This window comes from Corapipo altera, unplaced genomic scaffold (assembly GCF_003945725.1).
Source record: "Corapipo altera isolate COAL_440 unplaced genomic scaffold, ASM394572v1 203, whole genome shotgun sequence".
In the NCBI taxonomy this organism is placed as follows: domain Eukaryota; kingdom Metazoa; phylum Chordata; class Aves; order Passeriformes; family Pipridae; genus Corapipo; species Corapipo altera.
Genome location: NW_020885170.1, coordinates 44,212 through 56,487, shown reverse-complemented (window position 1 = coordinate 56,487; position 12,276 = coordinate 44,212). Strand labels below are relative to the sequence as shown.

General features: G+C 64.0%; 1 protein-coding gene across 1 annotated transcript in view; it reads left to right on the top strand.

Annotated features, from left to right (window-relative positions):
* The window catches only part of SND1 (staphylococcal nuclease and tudor domain containing 1), a 57,804-nt gene that overhangs the window by 2,561 nt on the left and 42,967 nt on the right, over positions 1 to 12,276 (top strand). Inside the window, exons 3-8 of the mRNA XM_027631118.1 lie at positions 1,173 to 1,333; positions 1,500 to 1,591; positions 2,792 to 2,950; positions 3,304 to 3,410; positions 3,625 to 3,715; positions 10,183 to 10,296. Coding sequence (XP_027486919.1) covers positions 1,173 to 1,333; positions 1,500 to 1,591; positions 2,792 to 2,950; positions 3,304 to 3,410; positions 3,625 to 3,715; positions 10,183 to 10,296 — 724 coding nt within the window. The remainder of the gene's footprint in view (positions 1 to 1,172; positions 1,334 to 1,499; positions 1,592 to 2,791; positions 2,951 to 3,303; positions 3,411 to 3,624; positions 3,716 to 10,182; positions 10,297 to 12,276) is intronic.

The window sequence follows — 12,276 nt, the reverse complement described above, 5'->3', positions numbered from 1 at the left end:
TCCCGAGGTTCTCCCATCCCGAGGTTCTCCCATCCCGAGGTTCTCCCGTCCCGAGGTTCTCCCATCCCAAGGTTCTCCCATCCCGAGGTTCTCTCATCCCGAGGTTCTCTCATCCCGAGGTTCTCCAGGCATGGAGCCCTTGGGTCCCTCGACTTTGGCCTGGCACCAGACCCTGCTGCCCAGCTCCCTGTGGTGCCCGGGTTCCACGGGCATTCCCAGGGTCACAGTGTCCCAATGGGGTTGGCATGTGAAGGGGCTGGGCAGGAGGACCCAACTGGCTCCTTTCCTGGGATGCCAAAGGGCCAGAGCTGTGTCCCGGGGCTGCGGAGCAGGGAATCTTCTGGAGCTCTTGGTCTCTGTACAGTCACACCTGGAGTGGAGTTGAGGGGCTTTAATTCCTGCTGCAGAGGTGGTGGTGACATTCCTGCCCCTTGTCCTCCCATTCCAGAGGTGTGGGTCAGTTCCAGGGCAGGGCCAGCCTCGTTTGTAGGATCAGGGAACCCCAGGATGGTTTGGGTTGAAGGGACCTTAAAGCTCATCCAGTGCCACCCCTGCCATGGGCAGGGACACCTTCCACCAGCCCAGGTTGCTCCAAGTTCCATCCAGCCTGGCCTTGGACACTTCCAGGGATCCAGGGGAAGCCACAGCTTCTCTGGGCAACCTGTTAAATATCCCTGAATTTGTTGTGACAGCGCGTGGCAGGGCTGGTGTCAACACTGGGAGGGGACAGTTGCCGCTTTGGTGGCCCTTTGGTGGCCCTTTGGTGGCCACCTGTGTGTGCAGGACTGGGCTGGTCCGTGGGCTGGCACAACACGTGCCCGGGTTTGCCGTCCCCCCTCTCCTGAACCTGCCCTGCCCTGCTGGGGGTTGGGAATGCTGCTGCTTTTCCATCGTGGCGCTCAAAGGCAGCCTCGGGAAGGTTCCCATGGGCTCGGTCTCCTCAGTGTGTGGGAGATGGTGCTCCTGGTCCCTGTTCCCACACGGATGGTGCCGGAGGATCCCAGTGTGATTCCCAGTGTGATTCCCGGCGTGATTCCCGGTGTGTCACTGCTCACCCGGGCAGTGGGGCTGGGAGCGATCAGGGCACGGAAGCACCCGGAAAAGCACCCGGGAGATGGATGTTCCCGAGATAGACCCCGCGGGAGCCTCACTCCGTGTCCCTGTGCCCTCAGCCCCGAGCAGAGCCGGCTGGCAGAGCTGGAGGAGCAGGCCAAGAGCGCCAAGAAGGGGATGTGGAGCGAGGGCACGGGGTCCCACACCGTGCGGGACCTCAAGTACACCATCGAGAACCCCCGGCACTTCGTGGACTCCCTGCACCAGAAACCAGTCAATGGTAAGGCGGCACCGGAGAGGAGGGCACGGGGGCACCGTGTCCTCCACCCTCTGCTGCCCGTGGTGTCGGGACCAGCTGCCTGTGCCTGGAGCTGTTCCCACACCCCCGGGCTCCGGGCACAGCGGGCTCTGGGCACGGCGGGACTGACGCGTGCCTCGCTCCGCAGCCATCATCGAGCACGTGCGGGACGGCAGCGTGGTGAGGGCCCTGCTGCTGCCAGACTACTACCTGGTCACCGTCATGCTCTCGGGCATCAAGGTGAGCCCCGGCCCTGGCAGGGCCCTGCTGCCCGCCCTGCAGCACGTTCTCTCTGCAATTGCTCCGTGTCCTGGCAGGAGGGCAGGGGCTGCTCGGGTCCCTGTGGCTGCCCAGCTCACGGGGCTGGAGCAGGGAGGGAGGGAGGGAGGGACATCCTTGTTCATTGCAGCCCTGGGTGTCACCATGGGGGTGGGGACAGTTTGGGTAGGGTGGGGTCTGGCTCTGTGCTGCCAGGCTGGGCAGAGCCCAAGCTCTGGGCTGTTGGGGACCCTGGTTGTGATTATGCTGGGAGTTCATGGAATCATGGAATGGGTTGGGTGGGAAGGGACCTCAAAGCCCATCCAGTACCACCCCCTGCTGTGGGCAGGGACACCTTCCACTAGACCTGCTCCAAGCCCTGTCCAACCTGGCCTTGGACACTTCCAGGGATCCAGGGGCAGCCACAGCTTCTCTGGGCAACCTGGGCCAGGGCCTCCCCACCCTCCCAGCCAGCAATTCCTTCCCCATATCCCATTTCTCCCTGCCCTCTGGCACTGGGAAGCCATTCCCTGTGTCCTGTCCCTCCATGCCTTGTCCCCAGTCCCTCTCCAGCTCTCCTGGAGCCCCTTTAGTCCCTGCAAGGGGCTCTCAGCTCTCCCTGGAGCCTTCTCTTCTCCAGGGAACCCCCCCAGCTCTCCCAGCCTGGCTCCAGAGCAGAGGGGCTCCAGCCCTGGGAGCATCCCCATGGCCTCCTCTGCACTCCTCCAGCACCTCCACATCCTTATCCTGGCACCCCAGAGCTGGAGCTGGTCCCTGTATCCCAGTTTGCTGCCGGCCGTGTTTGCTGGGGCGGTTGCAGGGCTGTCAGTGGAACACAGCTCAGAGCATTGGGACACAGACCCTGATCACAGCCCCCAAACTACACCCTGAGCACGGGGCAGAGTGCAGTCCCCTCCCCAGGGAGGTTTCCCGTCCCCTTCCCGAGGTTTTAGTGGCCATCCTGTGCCCTGCCTGTCCCCCCTGTGCCCTGACTGTCCCCCGTGCCCTGCCTGTCCCCCATGCCCTGACTGTCCCCCCCATGCCCTGACTGTCCCCCCCATGCCCTGACTGTCCCCCCTGTGCCCTGACTGTCCCCCTGTGCCCTGACTGTCCCCCCCATGCCCTGACTGTCCCCTGTGCCCTGCCTGTCCCCCCATGCCCTGACTGTCCCCTGTGCCCCAGTGCCCCACGTTCAAGCGCGAGGCCGACGCTCCCGAGGTCCCGGAGCCGTTTGCGGCTGAGGCCAAGTTCTTCACGGAGTCCCGGCTGCTGCAGAGGGATGTGCAGATTGTCCTGGAGAGCTGCCACAACCAGAACATCCTGGGCACCATCCTGCACCCGGCAAGTGGGGCTGGGGGGCCGGGCAGGGGCAGGGTCCTGGTCAGGCATCGCTGCTGGAGATGCTAAAGGGGGTTGCTCCTGGTGCTCCCCGTGGGGGAACTGGGGGTCGTGGGCTCTTTCCTGGTGGATGTGGGAGACTCTGGTCCATCTGAGGAGAGCTGAGGCCTGTGGGTGTCACTGGGGTGCTCTCCACTAGCACTGGGAGCTGTGGTCAGACTTCACAGGGGCTTTGGGGACCGGTGATGTAGAAGGGGCTGCACAGGGTGGGCGAGCTCCCCCCTCGCAGCGGGGCAGGGATGGGAGTGGGTGTCTAACGCCACATTCCTGGTGCTGACCCTGTGCCTCCTCCCCAGAACGGGAACATCACGGAGCTGCTGCTGAAGGAGGGCTTTGCCCGCTGCGTGGACTGGTCCATCGCCGTGTACACCCGCGGGGCCGACAAGCTGCGCGCGGCCGAGAGGTGGGGCTGGGCTGGGGGCTGGAGGGCAACTCCCACCTGCTCCCAGGGGGCCTTCCCAGCCTCGGGGGGGTCACCCGGTGCTCTCCAGGGTGGGATTGATGTGATCTCCCCTTGTGAGTCCTCTCCAGCTCCGCTGCCCCAGCCAGGGCTTTGCTGGGAAATGTCACCCCCGTCCCTGCTGGACCCCCGTGTCCCACTGTCCCCTCCCCTGCAGGTTCGCCAAAGAGCGCAAGCTGAGGATCTGGAGGGACTACGTGGCCCCCACGGCAAACCTGGATCAGAAGGACAAGCAGTTTGTGGCCAAGGTGAGCAGCAGGAAGAGGCAGGTGGGGCTGGGAAGGGACAGTCCGGGGTTGGGGGTGGAGGGCGGGTACCCAGCTCCTGATCTGGTCTCTCCATGGGCTTGGACAAACCCCAGGGGGTTTGTGGTGCATGACCAGCTGGGTGCACACCGGGATCTCCGGCAGGCCTGGGGTGGGAGAAGGTGAAAGGAGAAGGGAAGGAGCCGCAGGGGGAGGGGGCTGTTGGTCGTAGGGATGGGCTGGTGGTGCCCTGGCCCTTGGGGCCACAGGGATGCTCTTGCCCTGCAGTGTCACGGCACAGCCCACTCCCAGGGGATGGTTGCTCCATGGATTGATTCCCACTGCTCTGAGGGGGATGGTTGCCCTGGGAGTGGATTCCCACTGCTCCTGGGGGGATTGTTGTCCCATGAGTTGGAGATGCTGCTGAGCCCCACTCCCGGGGGGTGCTGGTGTGGTGCTGGGGGGGTCTGTGGGGAGCTGAGGTGTTCCCTGCCTGTGTTCCTGGCACGTGGATGCCATGATATTCCTGCCCCGTTGTGGTTGGGAGGGCACAGCCGATGTGGGAGGTGGATGAAGCTGCGTGGGGGTGATCCCGGGTGGGATGGAGGAGCATCTCACCTGGGCTGTGAGGGGCTGCGGGGCCCGGGCAGGATGCAGGGAGCAGCCCCACTAGATGGTGCTGCCGGATCACCCAGCGCAGCAGCCGCGGGCTCCCTTCGGCTGGAATTTCCATGGGAATGTGCAGCGGCCGCATTTCTTGGAAAGTCAGCGTTGTCCCTGCGCAGGTTCGGATCCTGCCTCCTGGGGGGCTCCTGAATGGGATCCTGCCTCCTGGGGGGCTCCTGAATGCCTGAACGAGGCAGCAGCAGCAGAGCTCTGGAGCTGCCGAGCAGGACAAACCCAGGAGCTCTTGCAGCTGGTCCGGTCTCATCCATGTGGAGCACCGGGCTGATCCTGATCTGTGTGGCACTGTGGGCTCATGTCCCCTGGGATGAGGCTGGGGAGGTGCTGGCTCACGTGTTAACTGGGATGGCTCAGATGTGGCTGGACAGGAGCAGAGCTCCCCAAAATCTTCCCTGGTTTGCTCACCCAGCCCGAGGGCGCAGGGACACGGCCGGAGAGCCAAACCCTGAGGGTCTCTGGGAGCCCGTCCCTAGGGACAAGGACCTGCTTGGTCCCTGCCAGGGGGCTGCGATGGCGGTGCCAGAGGAGCCCCGGGCGGGTGTCCCGTGGGCACGGGGACGGCCGTGTGCCGGCGCTGGCACGCCGGGAAGCGCCATCCCACCGCTGGCAGCGGCTGCCGCCGGAGCCGCGCCAGGAGCCGGCACGGGGCCGTTAGTCACGCTCGGCTCAGCTGGTGGAGGGGGCGGCTGGATGCTCCTGGAATTTCCCAGATGCCTGTTGTTTGGTTGGCTGGCTCGTGCGGGCTGGGGTGGCTGCGGAGGGGAGGGTCCCACCCTGAGACCCCCGGCAAGGGGGTGTCTGGGGTGGGTTTGGAGCTTGGCAGCATCTCCAACCCTTTGGAGGAACGTCCCCCTTGGAGCAGTGGGAATCCACTCCCGGGGCAACCCTCCCCCTGGGAGTGGTGGGAATCAATCCACAGGGTGACCTTTGCCCTGGGAGTGGTGGGAATCCAGCCCTGGTACCAGGGAGCAGAGGGAACCCCGAGGTGCAGGGGGGACCCCGCTGTGGGTCCCAGAGCGAAGCAGGCAGGATTCTTCCCCCCCAGTTCCGGGCACAGCCCCTCGCTCTGCCGGGCTGCCCCCGGTCTGGAGCTCTCCCGGTTCCGCTCCAGCGGGGTTTGGCTGCCCTGGCTCGGCAGTGGGAGCCCCCCCGGCACAGCGAACACCACGTCCTGCTTTTCGGGGAGGAGACAAGGCGTTTCTCCGCCTTTCTGTTCAAACCTGCTCTGTGCAGGCCTGTGCCAATCAGGGGGCCGGGGGCCGGCGCCGCAGCCCCCCCCGGGCGCGCTGTTTGCAGTGTCAATTTTGGGTCGGGTGTTTGTTTTTCCCTTCCCCGGAATTTTAAGTGACGGGGAAAATCAGGACAAATGCCCACACGCCTCCGAGGGCCAGAGCTGAATCCGAAGCCAGGCACGTGCCCGGCTTCCCCCGGGGGCTCCCTGAGCTCCCGTCTGTCCTCCCCGTGCCCGTGGAGGGGTCTGAGCCCCCGGGGACGGGCAGGGAGCGGGTGGGCAGGAATCGCTCCGGCGCCGAAGCCGCCTCCGTGCTCGGCACGACGGTGCTCGTTTGCAGCGGCAGAGCTGACGTAGGAGCTGCTGGAGGGGGTTGGTGAGGGGAGGAGGAGGAGGAGGAGGAAGATCCCAACCTGTCTTTGCACCGCTGATCAACCGCGGCGAATCGGCTCCTGCTAATTTTGGCTGCCGCTGCCGTCGGCTGCCGGCACTGGGAGCGCAGGGGTGGGCTTGGGGAGAAATTAAGGCTTGGCCTCGATTGTGGATTTGGTGCCTGTGAGTGGCAAGGAGAAAAGCAGAGGCATAAAAATGTTGAGGAGGCTGGAGGCTTTCTCCCAAAATCCCTACGTCAGCTTGTCTTGGAGCACGCGGGGATTTGGGACAGCGCTGCGGAGAGTGGAATACATTAGGCTGAGAGCCAGGCTCTGCCAGGGCTGGTTAGAACACGGCTTTGTGCCGGGGCTCGGGGGGGTTGCATCATCCCATTCCCTGCTGCGGGGCAGGATCGGCCCCCTCGGGGTCCGGGGGGGGCTCCCTGGGCAGCCCCTCGGCCGCATCCGGGCTCTGCATCCCGTCTGCCACGCGCCGGCTCCGACGGGTTGGGATGAGCTGTGCCCGTGTCCTTTCAGCTTTATTTTGATTCCCTTTGCTTGGAACCTTGGTCGTGGCCAAATCATGGCGGAGCTCCGTGGGATCTGCCAGGGCCGAGCCCGGGGGCTGTTCCTGAGCTGAGCTGAGCTCCAGACCTGCCAAAACCCCTCAGGAGGCAGGGAGGGGGGGACAGCACTCGCCCCTCTCCCGGAGCTGGGCACCAGCTCCCAAAGTGCCACTGTCCCTGTTGTCCACAGTCAGGGTGTGGGAGGTCACTCCCAGCTTTGGGGATGCTCCCTGTGCATCCTGGAGAGGGTGCTCCCCCAGGAGAGGGGTGCTGTCCCGGGAGCAGGAGCCCTGGGGAGTTGGGGGCAGCTGGGACATGGGCACGGGGGTCCCTGTCCCCCTCAGCTCCCAGGGGAGCTGTGCACAGAACTTCCAGGGAATCCCTAAATGTGGGCTCTGCCTCCACTGAGTCCAGGGTCTCTCTGTGGATGCCCAGCACCCCAGTGTCCCACCCCAGTGTCCCACCTCAGCACCCCAATGTTGCTGAATCGCAGCCAAGTTGCTCGTCTGTGTCTGTCTGTCCATCTCTGTTCCTATGGAATGGGATTGGCATTGGGAATCATCTGCACCTTTAGGGCACACCCAGGGTTTGTGGGTGCCTGGTCCTGCTGCCAGACCCCCAGTGGGGTGGGATTCCCAGTCCTCACTGTCCGTGGTGCTGTGGAGGAAGAGCTGCTTCCCTTTTCCTCCTCTCCTTCCCTTTCCTCCCAGAGCTGGAGCAACCGGTGCTCCAGAGCCATTCCTGGCTCCTTGTCTGTGCCAGCCTCTGCCTAGGGCACTCCACACTGGTGGGGTTTTGTGTCCTGGCACTGATACCAGCTCTCCTGCCCTCTGTGCTCCTCAGTAGTGGGGCTGAGGAAAGCCCTGGGGTGGAAAATTGGAAACTTTGTTGGGATCAACTCTTGCAGTAAGGAAAAAACCGTCTTCCCTGATAAATATGGACAAGGCACTGCTGTGACGTTCTTTCTGTGGGGAACAGTGATGGAATGAGGGGGTCCAGTCTGGCTGGGGTTTGGCAGTGGGGGCCAGAGCCCCCCTGCCCTCAGGAGCATCCCCCGGCCTCCCCTCGCTGCTCCCTGCGTGGGTGAGGGCCGTGTCCCACGGGGTTGGGAAGCAGCGCCGGAACGTGCCGGCTCTGCAAGAAACAGCTGCAGAGGTTTAAAAAAATAATCCCTCCAATCCCTTTATCAAAGGGCCTCTCGGAGGCAGGTGAAACCACAATAAATATTGGATAAAGGAGGCTGGATGCAGCGGGCTGGGGAAGTGCTGGAAGACAAATGGCCCCCGGGGCGGGGCTGAGTCGCCTGCGGCCGCTGTCACCGTGTCACCCCCTGCCCACGGTGTCCCCAGGGAGGGGTGACAGGGCACCTCCTGCCCTCCCTGTGGTGCCTGCCCAGAGGAAGGGAGCAGGTGCCCAAGGAGGGGGGAGACACCCAGGGGTCTCTCTTAGCTGCTGCCACCCTGCTCTGTCCTGCCTGGGACTGGCATCCCTTGGGAACTCCAGCTCCAGTTGCCATGTCCTGCTGCATCCCTTGTCCTGCTGCACCCCTTGTCCTGCTGCACTCTGTGTCCTGCTACATCCCTTCTCCTGCTGCACCCCTTGTCCTGCTGCACCCCTTGTCCTGCTGCACCCCGTGTCCTGCTGCATCTCTGGTCCTGCTGCATCCCTTGTCCTGCTGCATCCCTTCTCCTGCTGCACCCCTTGTCCTGCTGCATCCCTTGTCCTGCTGCACCCCTTGTCCTGCTGTGTCTCTGGTCCTGCTGCACCCATTGTCCTACTGCATCCCATGTCCTGCTGCACCCCTTGTCCTGCTGTGTCTCTGGTCCTGCTGCATCCCTTGTCCTGCTGCATCTCTGGTCCTGCTGCATCCCTTGTCCTGCTGCATCCCGTGTCCTGCAGAGCCCCATCACAGCCGGGTCATCCCTGCGCGGGGTCCTGCGAGTTCATCCTGCCGGGGAGGGGCCGCCGGGGGCCGGAGGGGCTCAGGCAGTGCCCGCTGCTGTTCCCGCAGGGATGCCGGGCTGTGCCGGGGGCCGGAGGGTCTCAGGCAGTGTTCCCGCTGCTGTTCCCTCACGGATGCCGGGCTGTGCCGGGGCCGCGGTGCCGGGAGCTGCCGCCTCCTGCCCGCCCCCAAAGGAGCTGTGAGCGGGGCCGGGGGCTGTGTAATGGAGCGCGGGATGTGCCCCCGCAGCGGCCCCGACCGTGACGCCTCAGCTGCACATCTTGCTTTTCCCAAGTCTTGTGTGAGGGAAGGGAGAGAGGCCGGGTCCCTCCTCGCGCCGGCAGCGCTGGGGATGCCCTGGAGCATGAGATTTGATTACTCCACTTGGCAGGAAAACGGCTTTGGGCTCCTTCTGCCGAGGAAAAATCAAGGATCTGGGTGCCGGGAGAGGCCGAGACCGTGGCAGGGCCGTCCCCGGGGGTTTTGCTGTGCCCTGGTGATCCGCAGTGTCTGCTCGAATCTGAATTCCTTTAGTCCTGTTTTCCCTCTGGCAAAGCACGTTTGGAGGGGCTGATGTGCTCGTTGGGGCAAAAAGTGCTGCGTGTGAAGCAAGTCTGTGCCCTCCTCCCTCCGCTTCCCCCCATTCCAGGGGGATGTGTGGGGCTGGGATCACGTGGATGAGCCACAGCAGGAGCCTTTTGCCCTGGTGTGACTGGAGGGAGTCGGGTTGTGCTGGGACTGGGCAGGGGAAAGGACCGTGTCCTGCCAGTGGGAATATCCGGGTGCTTTGTCCTGCTGTGCTGGCTCCACTCAGCCAGGCTGGAGAGCAGAGGATAATGGAAACTGGGAATATTAAAGCAGTGTTTAATATTCCCAGTGAGCCCCACTGCCTTCCTCCTGCCTGCCTCAGCCTCCTCTGCTCTGGAACCAGGCTACGAGTGTCCAGCCTGGAGAGAAGCCTCCAGGGAGACCTGAGAGCCCCTTCCAGTGCCTAATTCCTGGCTGGGAGGGTGGGCAGGCCCTGGCCCAGGTTACCCAGAGCAGCAGTGCCTGCACCCCTGGATCCCTGGAAGTGTCCAAGGCCAGGCTGGATGGGGCTTGGAGCAACCTGGGCTAGTGGAAGGTGTCCCTGCCCATGGCAGATGGTGGAATTAGGTGAGGTTTTAAGGTTCCTTCCCACCCAAACCATTCTAGGATTCCATGGTTTTTATGACTATAATGAATTTACTCTCTGACCATTTGGGGACCCGGCAGCCAGGCCATGGGTGGCAGAGTCCCCCCCAGGGGCTGTGCTCCCTCCCTCCTCCACGTGTGTTGTCCATTGTCCGGTATGGAGCCGATGGTGCTTCTGGAATGGAACCCTGGGGACCGAGTCCTGGCAGGGGACACACACAGAGCTGGTGCCGTGCTGGTGTGACACGGTGTCACCACGCAGGGACCTGGCAGGGCTCTGGGCAGTGCTGAGCTCCTGAGCCAGGAGAGCAGCACCACGGGAGTGCCAGTGAGCCACGTTCCCTGCAGTGACCCCCCCAGCACCCGGGACAGGGTTGGAACCACTCACTCTGTGCCGGGGGTCCAGCCGGGGTGGGTCAGGTGCCAGAGCCGGTGCCAGGGCGGTGCCTGGCTCTGGGTGTGCCGCGGTCCTGGCGCTCACCACGACCCCCCTCCGTCCCCAGGTGATGCAGGTGCTGAACGCCGACGCCATCGTGGTGAAGCTCAACTCTGGGGACCACAAAACCATCCACCTGTCCAGCATCCGACCCCCGCGGCTGGAGGGGGACAGCGCACAGGTGACACTCGTGGGGACGCGAGTGGGGAGGGGGCTGAGGCTATGGGGCTGTGGGGAGGGGGCCGTGGGGAGAGGGCCATGGGGAGAGGGCTGTGCCCACCCCCAGCACCGCAGCGATCACCGACATCCGTGACCGTGATCTGTCCTCTGGCTCGAGGGGGCTGACTGGCAGTGACCTGCAGCGTGAGGATCTGACGGATTCTTTGTGGGCACTGAAGTGTTTGGAAAAGGCTGCATTGTTCCTGCACAGTTTGGTCTCTGCTGGGCTTGGTTTGAGCCTCTCTCAAGCCGGCGCTGTTGGATCCAGAGCCACGCGCTCGGCAGCGACATGAAAGGGCCGGGATAAGCTTGGCTGGGGCACGTTGAGTCCCCTTGACCCTGCTCAGAACTGCGCTGTGCCAGGAGCTGGGACGAGGGTTTGATCCCTGTGCCACACGCTGAGTCCCCTTCACAGCTCCTGTGCTGTGCTGGGAGCTGGAATGTGGCTCTGATCCCCGTGCCACACACTGAGTCTCCTTGAGTGTGCCAGGAGCTGGGATGAGGGTTTGATCCCTGTGTCACACACTGAGTCCCCTGAACCCACTCAGAGCTCCGGGGCTGTGGCAGGAGCTGGGTTGAGGGTTTGATCCCTGTGTCACACACTGAGTCCCCTTGACCCTGCTCAGAGCTCCTGTGCTGTGCCAGGAGCTGGGATGTGGCTGTGATCCCTGTGTGCCTTTCTGGAGCCGCTGGTACCTGTGGCCAGGGCTGTGGGCAGTGGTGTGGGCACAGGAACCGGGCACTGCCTGGTGACAGCTGATCTGGGTCCATCCAGGGGCTCTCAGGGCAGGATTTCTCTCCGTGGTGCCGCCTTCCCTCTGTTATTCCTTCCCCCCAGTAGCTGATGTGCTCAGAGCTGCAGGACCCGGCCGAGCACCCACCTTGTTCCTGGCACAACCCTCCTCCTTCTCCAACACCTCTGGAGATGCCGAGGAGGCTCCTGCCCACGTGCACAAGGGGGCTTGTGCCAGGATTGTGCCAAACCCGCCTTTTCCGGGGCTCTTTCCCATCCCAGATGGCACCACCAGCTCAGGGCTGGCCTGGCCCTGCCGGTGGGTGACGGCACCGTGGCTGCAGCTCCCGGGGTGACCCCGGCGTGCTGTGGGAACAGGGATTTGGAAATTCCTCCCTCCAAGGATGCCACCTTGTTTCGTCCACGCTGAATCAGTGATAACTTCCCAGATGAGCCTCTTCCCGCTGTTCCTCTGGTGTCAGTACCGTGGGGATGGAGCTGCCACGAGCCAGGCGGCACGTGGGCACGGGGGGGGCTGCGTGGGGTGGTCCTGGGGGAGACCTGCTCCCCCCGGCGCTGCTGGGAGGAGCGGGATCTCTTTGCAGAGCGGTCGCGGTCTCCAAGGAGACTGCGGAGAGGAGCTGCCCCCCGCCGGGCTGCCGCTGGAGCCGCGGCAAAAACCCTCTGAGCAAAAACCCTCCCAGCAAAAACCCTCCCAGCAAAAACCCTCCCAGCAAAACCCCTCTGAGCAAAAACCCTCCCAGCAAAAACCCTCTGAGCAAAAACCCTCCCAGCAAAACCCCTCTGAGCAAAAACCCTCTGAGCAAAAACCCTCCCAGCAAAAACCCTCCCAGCAAAAACCCTCCCAGCAAAAACCCTCTGAGCGTGGCACCGGCACCACGGCCCTGGCACGGGGAAAGGGGCTTCTCCTGCTGCTGGGAACTGCAGGGGCACCCCGACCGTGGCATCTGCCCCACCGAGGTCAGGACCCTGCTGCGGATCCCCAGCACCCCAGTGTCACATCCCAGCACCCTGATCTCACATCCCAGCACCCCGATGTCACATCCCAGCACCCCAGTGTCACATCCCAGCACCCCAGTGTCACATCCCAGCACCATGATGTCACATCCCAGCACCCCAATGTCCCATCCCAGCACCCCAGTGTCACATCCCAGCACCCCGATGTCACATCCCAGCACCCCGATGTCA